A 15,711-nucleotide genomic window follows, 5' to 3' on the forward strand; every position below is an offset into this window, starting at 1 on the left:
ATGTCAGATACTCAGAGCAGGGATCTCCATATACGGACATAAAACAGGTGACTTCACAGTGATGTCAGATACTCAGAGCAGGGATCTCCATATATGGACATAAAAGTGATTCTGTGACGTCAGATACTCAGAACAGGGATCTCCATTTATGGGCATAAAAGGGATTCATGGCCAAGACAGGGCGACGTCGCTTTTCACCCTTAAGCGTCTTACTGGTATGTATAGATATATATATATATATATATTAGGGCTGGGACTTTAACTGATTAATTGCGAATAATTAATTACCGAAAATTAACGTGATTAAACAAATTAACGCATTTTAATCGCACTTAGTTTTTGCATCACAGAACCTTCGGTTTCGGGCATACCGATCATAGCGATGCACCAACCAAGAAGAGACAACAAACGCAAAGGGAGAAGTAGCCGATCAGAGCGCTTTGCTTGGCCCAATGGATGCAAAATTTAGATTTAAAAAACTCACTAGTTGATTCCCTCGTACAACAAAATGTGTTTTACTTGAAAAAAAATGCTTCTCAGGTCAAATATCGATGTGCGTTTAAAATGTGATTAATTGCGATTAATTAATCACAGAGCCTGTAATTAATTAGATTACATTTTTAATCGCCTCCCAGCCCTATATATATATATATATATATATATATATATATATATATATATATATATATATATATATATATATAAAACATCATTTACTTCTAATAACACTTATTTTGTAATTTTTTCTCCAGACCAGACCTCTGCAGTACAAACCATCTACGACACTGTGAAGATAGACACAGACACAGGTCAGTCACAATGTACACAGCTGTATGATGATGATTTTTAATCAAAGATTCATGACTCACTCTTCAGCCTAGTTTTCATGAAAGGAGAACAGTTCTAGTTAGTTTAGGCATTAGCCTGGTTTTACATAAAGGAGAACACTCCTCCACTAGGTTGAGGTATAAATCCCTGACAGATAGAATGTGTAAGGAATTCACACACTTGCAACACTGGTAAGAATAGGTGCCACTATTTTATTATTTCAACGTTGACGCAATGCCCATTGCTGTGAAACTTTGCACACACATTCCCACTAGGCAGAGGAAGAAATGCCACCCTTTTCACATTGTCCTGTTATATTGCCACGAGGTGTCTGAATTTCGCAAAACAAATTGCTAAATTTGATATTACTCCTTGTCCAAACATCACGCAAATCGGTACACATTATCTCTATAGTCATATGATCAAGATAGATCTGTCTGATTTTTCATTTTCCATCCTGATTGGCTAAGATTGCCTTCCAAATTAACAGGAGTAGTCTGTTTTGAACAAAATGCCTGATATCATGTAAGATTGCTGTGAAAGGCCGAGGAAGAAATGCCACCCTTTTCACATTGGCCTACTAACAGCAGGAAGGCGATTTTTGCAAAACACGTTTAAAAAAAGAAAGAAAAAAAAAATGAAATGTGCGAGAAGTCATGTATAAATCACACAGAATAATGACTATGTTGCAGTATTATATTATTACAGATGTAGAAAGTTTGTCAAAGGAAGCAGAAGCTGTTGTTGAACATCAATGTAAAATGAGGAATGCTATGTCCAAAACTCATAAGTATAAGTATATCTTGATCTATTTTCATCACCACATTGTGGTAAGAAGACGATAGCCTCTACACAGCCTTCCCCACAAATAGCAATCTATCTAGGTCGTCCTCAGACGAGCCCTCCATCGTTGTTTCCAGTCATCTCGGTTCTCCATACATCTGGCCAGCTCATTGGTGTTCTGTGTCCCTACGTCTTCCTTGAGTACGTCCACGTATGTTTTTGTGGGACGTCCTAGCGACCGGTGCCCATGTGTTGGCTCCCACAGTACCAATTTGCTGGCTGGAAGCTCCTGGTGTCTTTGGCAGTGACCTGCAAGTCTCATTCTTCTGGTGGCAATTTTCTCGCTTACCCTTGGTATTCCCTCATACAGGCTCCTGTTGGTAACATGTGCGCTCCTGTTGATGTTGAGTACTGCACGCAACATTCTAGTGTAGCACCCATTTAGAGACTTCTGCAGGGTTGGCTTCAGGGTCCAGCATTCACTGCCATAGAGGCGAACAGACTCCACTGTTGCAAAGAAGAAGCTAAGTTTGATTTGGCGGGGGAGGCTAGAGTTCCATACACTGTTCATGCCGTTCAGGGCCCTCCAAGCGAGTGCCTTCCTTACTTTGAGGTCTTTCTCAGTTGAGTCGACCCATGCGCCCAGGTACTTGAAGTCCTTGACTTCCTTCAACACAGCTCCTTCTGTTGTTGTCAGAGGTGAGTGATCAGGTAGGTTATAGGTGATACCCTCAGTTTTCTTAGCATTTAGCCTGAGACCAACTTTGGCACACTCTATCTCCACCCTGCTCAGGAGTTCAAATCGGCAATACAAATCGGATTCTTCGATTGATTGATGATGATTGAACCGATATCGCTGAATCTATAATGTGTAACCACAGTACAATTTGTGCCCGGCGTGTTGTGTATCGATATGAGCTCGCAGCTCTTGCGATACTCCACTGAATCTTCGGACTCTCCACAGACAATCAAGCCAGAGTTTAGAGTGATCACAAAGGTCGCAGTTTACTATGAGAAACGACACAGCTTGTCCGTGTCCGTCCGTCTGGACATGTACACTCATTACAGAATAGGTTTGCCGCTCTGACATCATGCTCTGATGTCACTGTGATGTCACACTAACAGAGTTCCCTTCATGCCCATATACGGTATGGAATTCCCTGATGTCATCAATATTAAGCCCATATCTAACAGGACTTTATATGGGAATGACCATATATGGAGGCCACAACGGCCACATACCAGAATCCATATATGGCCAAGACAGCTAGCCAAGACAGCCCTGTGTGGCTGGTTATACAGACAGGGATCTCCATGTATGGGCATAAAAGGGTATGATGTCAGATGTCATAGACATCATAGGACTTTCACATACCAAATAACTGAGTAAGCATGTTTGGGCTCTCACAGCATATCTCCATATACAATACATGGATCTCCATATATGGGTACCAGGGGTCTCCATGTATGGGTAACTGGTATGTGAACGGTCACAGCTTGACCGTATCTCTGTCACGCATGACACTGTGGTTCCCCTGACACATCACTGTGACATCACAGGTGACATCACTGTGATGTCAGATACTCAGGCAGGGATCTCCATATATGGACATAATACAGGTGACATCACAGTGATGTCAGATACTCAGAGCAGGGATCTCCATATATGGGCATAAAAGGGATTCTGTGATGTCAGATACTCAGATCAGGGATCTCCATTTATGGGCATTCATGGCCAAGACAGGGCGAGGTCACTTTTCACCCTTAGGCGTCTTACTGGTATATATATATATATATATATATGTATATAAAAAACATAATTTACTTCTAATTACACTTCTTTTGTAATTTTTTCTCCAGACCAGACCTCTGCAGTACAAACCATCTACGACACTGTGAAGAAAAACACAGACACAGGTCAGTCACAATGTACACACAGCTGTATATGATGATGGCTTTTAATCCCTGACAGATAAAATGTGTAAGGAATTCACACACTTACACTGGTAAGAATGCCACGATTTTATTATTTCAATGTAGACGCAATGCCCATCGCTGTGAAACTTTGCACACACATTCCCACTAGGCAGATTAAGAAATTGCCACAAGGTGTCTGAATTTCGCTAAACAAATTGCTAAATTTGATATTACCCCTAGTCCAAACATCACACAAATCGGTACACATTATCTCTATAGTCAAATGATCAAGACAGATCAGTCATATTCCCTCCTGATTGGCTAAGATTGCCTTCCAAATTAACAGGAGTGGTCTGTTTTGAACAAAATGCCTGATATCATGTACGATTGCTGTGAAAGGCCAAGGAAGAAATGACACCCTTTTAACATTGGCCTATTATGACACCAGGAAGGCAGCTTTTGCAAAACACATGTTTTTTTTTTACATTTACTCATACACATGTTGTCAAATATTGCCAGTCCACAATATAACCTACAGTATACCTGACCTGGTGGAGACGTGTGCTGGACGAGAAGTCATGTATAAATCACACAGAATAATGACTGTGTTGCAGTATTATATTATTTCAGATGTAGAAGGTTTGTCAAAGGAAGCACAAGCTGTTGTTGAACATCAATGTAAAATGAGGAATGCTATGTACAAAAAATAATTATAAATAAGTGTAATGTGATCCATTGTCATCACCACATTGTTGGAAGAAGACGATAGCCTCTACACGACCTTCCCCACAAATAACAAGACCATCGGATTCTTTGATTCTTTGATTGACTGAACAACTGATTGTATTAGCATTCATAATCAGATGACCAACTGATTGTATTAGCATACATAATCAGATGCAATAAAACATGTTGCGATAGAAGATACAGAGGATAGCACTAAAAGCAAAACAAACAAATGCACAGAACGTCCTCTTCATTTACCGTACGTGCCTCTGCTTTCATGGATAAGCCAGGATACAATCAGGATAACTGTTACATCCTGGCTTAATCCCCTATCATTTTTTTGTGTACTTTGAGTGCACACATCCACAGACCACAGGTATGGAATAGAAATAATACATTTACAGAGCAGTCATTGAAACTTAAAAAAGAACAGTGGTTTGTTGTTTAGAAATAACAGACCACTGACTCACCACTAACAGACTCAGAATTGAGTATTCAACAAATATTTGCATCAATGCATCAATAGTCTTTATAATGTTACTGTTGATCTTTTATTGTTTTATTATTACAGGAGGAGATGTTTGAATGAAGAAGAAAGGAAGACTTCAAAGTGTATGTTTACTGCTTGTTTTCACACACACACACACACACACACACACACACACACACACACACACACACACACACACACACACACACACACACACACACACACACACACACACACACACACACACAGCCTCAGTGTGAACACCTCCCCATTATGTGACCACTGTTTGATGTCAGAGAGTGCATAGTATTCAGGAAGAGGACCATTATGAAAACCCAACTTTACTATTGACTATTAAAATTGTTAACAGATTTTGTTCATAAGACTGACATGACTCTGTCATGCCCATGACTTGACAACACCCAAGTAACAGGAGTAGTAACTCTCACAATTATCTGCACACAAACCTACCATGCAGACCATACCATAGCACGAAAAATTTGTAGAGAAGAAAATGAGTAAATGTACTCATTTGAAACAGTTATCATGTTTCAAAGTACTTATGTACCCTTATGTGGACCATTATACGGACCTTACCATACAGTCCCTAGATTATGGAACAATCAGGAGTGTCAACAATTAAAAAAACTAATACATATTTTTTGCTGTATCTCACTCTGTGTAAATCTTTTGCTATTTGCTGCTTCTTTTTTATTGGTTGTTTGATTGTTGATTGTTTTACTGTTTTGCTTTTTGACTATTTTATTGATAGGCTTTTATGTCTATAAATACAATTTACTTAAGGCCTGTCCATACTGTCTCCGACCACCGAACCTTTCATCGGAGAGTCAGGCTTTCCAACTCAAATTTGGGGTAATGGTTTTCAGAAGTTGCGAGTGACGTCATTTGGTAGTCGATCCGGACCTTTCCAACAAAATGTTCAGTGGTCGGAGACAGTATGGACAGCCCTTTAGTTACAAATAACTGGTAATAAAGGGTTTTTGCCAGCTTCGGTGGTGGACTATTATGACAGTGTTATGTCAGTTGTACATACACGCATGCCTACACACATGCATGCACGCACCTTCAAATAAACTTCTTCGCTGACACTGTAAGAAATGAACCAGCATGCAATTATGTTTATATTACAAACATGTTTGATTATTATTAGGGACACAGATGAAGGTAAAGTGGTATGATGTTCACGTTACAAGCAACAGCTAAGAGTAATAATACCCAAGACCCAAGAGGTCAAAGTTCATAACTAAACCTTATATGCTCCACTTCTGTACTTGTCAGCAGGAGATAGTTTTGTTACTTACCAATGTGCTACTTTTTAGCATATTGTCCTTACTAGTGTTACAATACATACTGCATGACACTGAAATGTCACTGTACATTCAATATTTTTGTAACAATGTTTATTTTTTCATATAAAAAATGAAAATACATCCTCTTTGTGTCAGAGCTGTTAATGAACATTGTCATGAAATCATAACAGTGTTTCATATTCAACACAGTCATTTGTCAGTAAATACAGATTCACTGTATTAATTCAGCAATATTACGCGAGAGGGCACATTGCCTGGTCCGGGAATCAAACCTGAGACTCTGTTTCTCAGGCAGCCTCTCCCATTCAGCTATGGCTGTCCTGAAGAGTTTGAAGTTCATGGGAGCCCTCTAATCATCTCAGCTTTGTGAGTTTTAATTGGAACAAACTAGTATTTCTGTGCAAGTGGACATTTTCGGAACGTCTCTGTTAAGCACAACAAAACATTTCTATGACAACAAGGTCTGCAACTCACTGGTAGATGTTGCATCCTGTTTCAGAGGAAATAATGTGCTGTGGTTTGCAGATGTGAAAACAACCCTCTGTTCTGTGCTCCACACGCATACACACACTGACACACACACACACACACACACACACACACACACACACACACACACACACACACACACACACACACACACATGCACACGCATACTCTCTCACACGCACACGCACGCACACACGAGCACACTCACACTCACCATGTATGAACTGTTTGATGTTAGTGAGTGGATAGTTTACAGAAATTATAAAAGAAATGAAATGATAAAAGATCCAACTTTACTAATGACTATTGAAGGTGTTTTCTCTAGAGGACAGACATTACTCTGTCATAACCATAGACTTTATTGAGACATACATGCATAACATCCTTACTGCATGAAGTAATAATAGAAATTGCCCTGCCGATGATCTCAACTTTGTGAGTTTTGTAAGTAGCCTGCGTGTGCAAGTGGCTACTTTTAGTGGCATGGAAACATCGCTGTTAGCTGCAGCGGTTCAACAGTTCTGAGATAAATGTCAAGCGATAAGCTCACTGGTGTAGGTGTTGCATGCAACAGATATAAATACACTGTGGTTTTCAGGTGTGAAAATGACTCACAGCCATCTGCTCCAGTCCTCAGTGTTTACTCTCACTATATATTAACTGTTTAATGTTAGTGAGCTGCTGATAGTATGTAAGAAAGGCAAAAGGCCATTCTTGTACTTTGTTAGACTTACACACCTGACTGGAGTAGGCTACGTGTTGAATTGGACTATTTAATAAGAGCACAAATAAATGCCATTGTTATCTTTAGTGAGGAAATAACTGTCATAACCATCAATAAGTGTTGTCCTTAAGAGTCATTCAGACGCCTCTCAGACTTCAACAGAATGGAGACTTGACTCAACTACAACCTGACAGGGATGACAGTGTTGTGTCAGTCACATGTGCGTGCATACATGTAAACGTGCACAGCACACGTGCACGCGCACGCGCACGCACGCACGCACGCACGCACGCACACACACACACACACACACACACACACAGACTGAATAATGAACTTATGTCTCACATTAAAACAACTTATCCTGTGAAAGTCTGCCCCCTGCTGCTGCTCAGTTGCTATTTATAAAACTGATTTTACTGTATAGTACTTTTCAAAAACATGTTTGCATAGTGCTTCACAGACAAGCAAAGAACAAACAAAGTGCAATTAACATATTTGCAGTGCAGTCAAGAAATAGGAGCAAAAACCATAACAAGCACAACATTGTGATCCAATCAGGTCATTTACATTCCTCAATGCAGTCACTGTATTCTGTGTGACTTAATCTTATCTTGATTCAAACTGCTCTCAGAAAGGTTTGAGTGATAGAATCAACTCCCCTCTGCCAGTTTGAGAATACATTTAAAACCAAGGCAAGCATTTTGTTTATTTATTTTATAGCAGAGAGTAGTTCCACCTGTTAAGTTAGCTATGATATAATCAAGACATTAAAGAGCTCGCAGTCAACAAGTCAACTGCATTGTCTCACTCCAGAACAGTTGTGGTTGGGATGCTTGGTCTTGTGTTGACAAAGCCCTTCTCTCTTCTTGGCCATGAGTGGGGTTTTAGCGGTGCAGATAAATGCATTTTTGCACTAAAATACTTCACAAGTGGAAAGAAACCTAAAACTTTTCACAAGTACTCCTTAGGGGTTGTTCCTATGATAAAACACGTTAGACACTGAAAAATCTAAATGGCTGCCATGTTTCCAAGATGGCTGCCTCTGAACAGTACGCCAGCCAGTTAATGTCCGATTTTCATAATATTAGAGTTGTTTTGTAGGTTTTAAAACATCCTGAGTTCATTTACTACACTTTTAAAGCAGCCAGAATAACCTTTCTGACTTTTGGTTGGGGTCTTTCTTCACCTCGGACCTCCCAAACAGACCCCTGAGCCTATCTCAGTAATCGCTTTGCTCCTGCTCCAGAGCAATGTTAAATTAGATCATAACTGAAGCATGAAAGTTGTTGTAACTGGGCTCTGAAAGCTAAATGAATAGTAGCAAATACCCAGGGGTCTTCCACAGGGGGTCCGGGACCCCTAGGGGGTCCTCAGAGTTACTACAGGGGGCCTGCCGAATCTTGATGGGGAAGTTTTTTTTTTTCTTTCTTTTTTTACATTTGAAACTGTTTTTGAGCGGTGGTCACACCGTCTCCATAGCGTGGCCGTGTGTGTCTGTCTGTCTGTATGTAGCCTCTGGTGTAGCCTGAGTACCCTGGGTGACCAGAGAGGTGCTGTTGAGTCTAGCCTGCCCTGATCATCAACTGCAATATACACACACACACACACACACACACACACACACACACACACACACACACACACACACACAGAGGCACCCCCCCCCCCCCACCACCACCACCACTCAGTTCACACGGGTGTGATTTTTATTAGTATTCTCAGTATTATTTATAACATTTTTGTGTTAGACAGACAGGTTCACAGGTGTTACTGCAGGGATTGCAAGAATTAAGGTATTGCAACTTCTCACTTTGGGCGCACAGTCTAACATGTCCATGTATTGCACTGCACTCACACTGACAACACAACACACACACACCTCTTTGTTATCATTACCCCAAAACCCGCACCCTATCCTCTTAAAGAGCTCACGGTCAATTGTACCCAGAGAAATTCACTACTATACTATATGTCCTCCCTAATAGTGTTGACAGTTTCCACTATAGCATTTGCAGGGAGGAGAGTGCAAGGCAGGTTATTGTTTGAGCAGCTGCACCGTCCCTTGTAACCTGCTTTGCAAACACATTTGATGAGCTTTGCCTTTGCAGCAGGGAGGGCAAGAAACCTGACTGGAACATACCCTCCACTCTCTGAATTCCATCTTTTTTTTTTTTTTTTTTTTTTTCAATTGATGGAAGCTCAGGGCAATTTGTCCAGTATGACAAAGTAGGCATCAATACGATACCTTCATCAAGGGACATGATTTTGAGGAAGTGCAAACACATGAAGAGGCTGATACCTTGATAAGGAATCGTCCTTATCAAGTCCTTGCCTCCGGTACAAAAAAAGGAAATTGATATATTCGAGTGAGTTCAAGTTATTGGATGTTACAAATGTTAAGGATTCCCTTGCGTACATAGTTTTTCAGGTGCCGACTAGGGAAGAACATTTGTTGGAATCACCAAAAAGACATGGGTCAATGCCTACTTGATGATGATGATGACCAAGCCATTAACCGCTTCAAGGACCTTGGCAAGGTCATTGGCCATTCCTCCTGAGCTTATTAATGGTGAGCTTCCATCAACATGCAGTCGGAACATTTTGCATGCCATGTTTACAGTTCAAAAGGTCCAACAACCCTGGGATTACTCAGATGGGAACTATTTCTGTCAACGAACTTGGAGGAAGGTGAGATGCTATCTCCAACTTGTGCTGCACTGCTACCACATTACCTCCGTGCCAACTCCGTCACAATGCAGGATAAATTATACCTGACAAATTGCCCTGTGCTTCCACCAATCGAAGAAAATAGAGGAATTCAGAGAGTGGAGGGTATATTCCAGGTTTCAGGTTTCTTGCTCTCCCTGCTCCAAAGGCAGTACTTGAGCTCATCAAATGTGTCTGCAAAGCAGGTTGTAAGGGACGGTGCAGCTGCTCAAATAACCTGCCTTTCACTCTATAATATGGTGGAGACTGTGTCAACACTATTAGGTTGGACATTGAAGATGATGATGATGAAGACAAATATGAAATTACTGTATTGTAGTGAATCTCTTTGGGCGTAATTGACCATGGGCTCTATAAGAGGATAAGGTGAGGGTTTTGGGGTGACAATAACAAAGAGGTGTGTGTGTGTGTGTGTGTGTGTGTGTGTGTGTGTGTGTGTGTGTGTGTGTGTGTGTGTGTGTGTGTGTGTGTGTGTGTGTGTGTGTGTGTGTGTGTGTGTTGTCAGTGTGAGTGCAATGCAATAAACGGAAATGTTGTTCTGCGCCCAAAGTGAAAAGTTGCAATACCTTCATTATTGCAATCCCTGTCAACCATAACGGTTTAACACAAAAACATTATAAATAATACTGAGAATACTAATAAACCATCAAAGTACAATACATAAAACAGCATGATACATAAAAACATACAAAGTTTCAAATGTAAAAAAAAAAGAAAAAAAGATCTCATCGAGATTTGGCAGGCCCCCTGTAGTAGCTCTGAGGAACCCCCCCAGGGGTCCCGGACCCCCCGTGGAAGACCTCTGTTATTTTCTACAAGCCATTTTTTATTTCAGAGCATATTTCAGATCTAATTTAACATTGTTCTGGAGCAGGAGCAGGAGCAGAGCGATCACTGAAATAGGCTCAGGGGTCTGTCTGGGGGGTCCCAGGTGAGGAAAGACCCCAACCAAAAGTCAGAAAGGTTATTCTGGCTGCTTTAAAAGTGTAATAAATGAACTCAGGATGTTTTAAAACCTACAAAACAACTCTAATATTATGACAATTCAATATTAACTGGCTGGCGTACTGTAAAACATATCCGAAAAGGCGGCCATCTTTAAAACTGGCGGCCATTTTGAAAATTAGGTGTCTAATGTGATTTTTCTAAAGAATGACCCAAGAGGTACACTCTGTCAAATTTTGGTGCTTCTTTCCAGAACTGAAGTATTGTTCTCCTTAACTGCCCCGCTATTTATATGGCCTGACCCTTTAGGTTAACACGCACAGCCAACAGCACAAAGTCACTTTTCTGGGTCACAAGTATTGCCCTGAACACCCTGCAGAGAACCCAGCGCCAAGCAGCTGACAAAGAGAGTTTGTTGCCCGAGTTCAAGCTCCAGGGTATTGGTGAGTAGACGGTCATATTGAAACCTGAATGTTAACTCTGAGAGAGCGTACACATTTGTACTCAAGACTCTTGGAGGTAGAAGGATGTATTCCTTCCATGTCCTCCATCAGTTTTTTTTTTTTTTACTTTTTTTTGTGAGGACTATTGTGAAAGCATTATTTGTGTCAGTGGTATCGGAGATCATTTCTTCCAAAAAATCAACAGTTCTCATTTAAATTAAATGATTATATTGCTTATTAGCAATACAACTTATTAGCATTTACATTTGAGTTGATTTACCATCTGAGACCCAGACTGCCTTCACTCATGTAACATGCTTGCTGGCTGAACTGAGTAGAAGGGAAGTCAATGATACAATGTTTGATAATCTTATGTCTGACACATTCCACTGACACTGGTTCATACTGTATAATGTACCAATATAATAGAAACAAATGGGTAAAGGTAGCCTGAGGTAGCATCTGCTCTCAGTAGAAACTGGCAAACTAAAGAAACTCACAAATGACTTGTGCACTGACTGTAGAGGGAATGAGGCAAGTGAGCAAATGATGTTCCATTGAACACAAACTTGTTAACAATCTTGTTTTTTATTTAAATTACATTGACTGACTGAGGAATATTTTAACAGACAGACCAGCCTGAAGATCCCTTTTGAAATGTGTCTTATATTTTTTTAAGATTTGTTTTGGGGCTTTATTGATAGGACAGTAAGTAGACTGACAGTGACAGGAAATGGGGGGAGACACTCAGCAAAGGTCGTCGGGATTCAAACCCACAACACGCTGCAGGCATCAGAGCCTATGTTGTATGCGCCTGGACCACTAGGACAGGGGGCGCCCCGAAATGGGTCTTTTCTACAAAAGTTTGTATTATCATTTACATTTTTTGCAACCTCAAAAGTATTATGGCATGTGTTTGATTGCCGAATTTCATCAATAGGCTATTTGACATGGGGAGTTTCTTAAGCACTTAAATCCTGCTACTCCTCCCATGCATCATTCCAGAGTCCCTAATGAAGTGACAAAAATAACCCCAAACATGCCCCATAATATACACATGGCCAAGGCCAAGCCCACTGCAGTGGACCCACCGTGATGGTGGACGTACAGTACTTAACCTTTCCGTCAACAAATCACCCACTAAAGGCCTCTCCACACCAAAAAGTCTGCAACTCACTCTCAAGCTCCCTCCAGGACGATTATATTTTAACGGAATGGTACTGTCTATATTTGTTATTATATAGGTATTCCAATGACTTCCAGGAGAAGACTCAGAAATAAACCATCTCTAAAACATCTCTAACTAGTTATAATAATGTATTCTTTACCGTTATTTGATTGACGCCATCAGCTAAGAGGAACATTCCCATTAACATTGGTTGTTGTGTTATTGATCATATTATATACAGCTATAGTTTTGTTCTTGCAGTGAATGACAGATGCAGGCTCAGAGTGAAGCTATCACAGAAGAGGACCTGATGCTGATCCAGGAGAGGGAGTCTTCCATTAGACAGCTTGAGGTAAAACTCATGACAACATCAGACACCTGAAGCAGCAAATCACAAAGCTGCATGGAGGGATATTTTTGATGGTCACAAGGCTCTATATGATGATGTAATGCTGCTGAGCAATGGTGCCCTACCAATTTAAGCCAAAGTGCAGTAACTAAGTTTTTGGACACACCAACTTATTTGTGTATCCCAAAGGTCAAATTATACTGTGCTTGGCAAATGTTCCCTTATTTTAGCTTATTATGATATTCCCAGATGGTTCATGTGGTTAAAGGAGTAGTTCACCCCCAAAGTGCAATCTTTTCTATTGATTACTCACGTATTACATACGTGAGTGTTACATACTGCATGACATTCACTGTCTCTGTCTTTACTAGTGTCCGGTTATGCAAGGCTGCACACATTGAAAAGAATACCAGTAGAGTCGCCGAAATGAAGCTCGCCGAGAAACGGGGGTGCGTTCGGAAATGCACACCGGGTGGGGCAACGGTGCGCTTTTTCAGTCTGAACTCTGAAGGTAAACTTTCTGAAAAGCAGCAGTTGCTAACGTTGCTATTGATGTTTATTAACTAGGGTAAATTATAATAGAATATTAGAATATTAATACATATTGATACTGAAGAAGGCATACTGTGATTGTGTGTCCTACTTTACATGTTTGTTGTTGATAGCATTAACATTTATGATACTGTGAGATTAAGACTATAGGCCTAACCATAATTTACCCTAGTTTATAAACATCAATAGGTTAGCAACTGCTGCTTTTCAGAAAGTTTACCTTCAGAGTTCAGGCTGAAAAAGCGCACCGTTGCCACACCCGGTGTGCATTTCCGAACGCACCCCCCGTTTCTCGGCGAGCTTCATTTCGGCGACTCTACCTGTTACCATTGAAAATAATCCCTTAAAAACTCATCAACCTTTGTGTTTCTCTATTCAGTCTGACATCAAGGATATCAGCGACATCTACAAAGACCTGGGCATGATGATCCAAGAGCAGGGACATGTTATTGGTAAATACGTAGCGCTTGAAGTGTGAATTTAACAGTGTGTAAAAAGGTACCCACATTTTTACACCCTCAGAGTCAGAGCCTTGTATTAGAGAGTTCTGCCAATGCAGGGTCAGAAACAGCGCCGGTCACGTGGTTAATTTAACTCGAAATGTCTCTTTTCCCTCATAGACTCCAACTTCATAGACTCCAATGCATTCTGTAAACTTCCGGTTGTCACTATTTGCCAATAGATGTGTATGTATAATACCTGGCCCCATGAAGTGAACAGAGGTGGCGCGACTCTCTCCAATACAAGGCTTTGCTCAGAGTTAAACTAACAGTGAGGATTTCACTGTGCATACATTACTGCTACCACCTATCTGTCCGTCCCTTAACATAATGTACTGTGGTTGTCTCCCTGTGCCATGCAGACAGTATAGAAGCTAATGTGGACACTGCTGAAATGAAGGTGCAATCTGCTACTCAGCAACTGGCACAGGCTGAACGTTACAAGGTAAGAAATATCACATATAGTTCTGCACAAGAGACAAAGAGGAGGGTGAAGACTGGGAAGAGGAAGCTCCACAGATCACTTCCAACCCAGATTTGGCACAAAAAAGGGCCTCTAAAATGTGGAACTCCCCACCGAAGGCCTTAAAGGAGTGTAAATCCCTACCTTAATTAAAATGGCACTGAAAAGCTACTTAGAGGCGGCGGCTACTCGACACTGGTAAACGAAAAACAAAGCCTAGCCTTACCTCCCCCTGACCTTTCTATTGTAAATACCATTTATTTTGGATTGTGTTTTGCAACTGTTTTTTCTGATATCTTCTGTATAGTACTGTGTTTTATATCTGCCTTTCATTCAATGTTATATGAAACAAGCCATTGGCTTTTTTGGGTGTATCCTTTTAGTTGACCTTCGTGAAACTGTACTTTTTCCTATGCAAAAACATTGATGACGCAATAATATACAGCATCGCTTTCTCAGCATCGCCATTTTCTTATGTACACTGAACACTCGCCCTCCCTTACAATTACCTCTTAACTAGCCTCGGAAACCCAGACTTTTATTTTGGCGATAGGAAGAAAAACCTCTTAACCAATTATTAGTCAACATGTCTGGTTAAGGATTAAGACGATAAATGAGATTAGATATACTTTATTAATCCCAGAAGGGAAATTAAATAGAGCTGAGAGGTAAGATAATATGCTGATAGGCCTACATTACTATAGAAGGTGATATGAGCTGTGCTGTTCCCACCCAATCTGAGACAAACGGCCAGGGACAGAAAGACAGAAATATCCCACTCTTCTCTCATGTTTCTTTATTGCTGGGCTGTCTAGGCTGCTTTTGCTATTTTGTTGTAGCTGATGGTATTTCCAAATTCCAGTGGTGGAAAGTAACTAAGTACATTAATTCAATTATTACAGTAGTTAGTTAATAATGAATTTATGTTGTTGTTTGTCCCAGAGGATTTCCCACAAGAAGACCAGCATACTGGCTGTGGTTGGTGTAGTTGTAGGCCTCATCACCCGGGGGGCCACCAAGAGCTAATGAAGACCTCCTCCAACCTCTTCCTCCTATTGCCCTCAACACCTGGGGAGCCATCACAGAATTACTATCATTATTCATTCTTCTCGGAAATGATTTGTACAAAAAAGAAAAGGAAAACATATAATGGACTTATGCTTAACCCACAGCAATGTCTAACATGTGTATTATACATTTTATTGCATACTCCTCAGGCGTAGAACCACAGTAAGTACAGTAGTAAACATTAAACACTCGATATCTTTCTATG

At 40.6% G+C, this 15,711-nt stretch overlaps 1 protein-coding gene across 1 annotated transcript; it reads left to right on the plus strand.

The window, feature by feature from the left end:
- Positions 1 to 12,845: 12,845 nt before the first annotated feature.
- Positions 12,846 to 15,464, plus strand: LOC308289503 (uncharacterized protein; the record flags this gene model as incomplete). The annotated part of the gene is made up of 4 exons (XM_080731195.1): positions 12,846 to 12,926; positions 13,855 to 13,927; positions 14,338 to 14,420; positions 15,381 to 15,464. The coding sequence occupies 4 exons, from the start codon at positions 12,846 to 12,848 to the stop codon at positions 15,462 to 15,464; spliced, it is 321 nt and encodes a 106-aa protein (XP_080587321.1).
- Between the last annotated feature and the right edge of the window lie 247 nt (positions 15,465 to 15,711).

This window comes from Nannobrachium achirus, assembly GCF_963921795.1.
Source record: "Nannobrachium achirus genome assembly, chromosome: 1".
NCBI lineage: Eukaryota > Metazoa > Chordata > Actinopteri > Myctophiformes > Myctophidae > Nannobrachium > Nannobrachium achirus.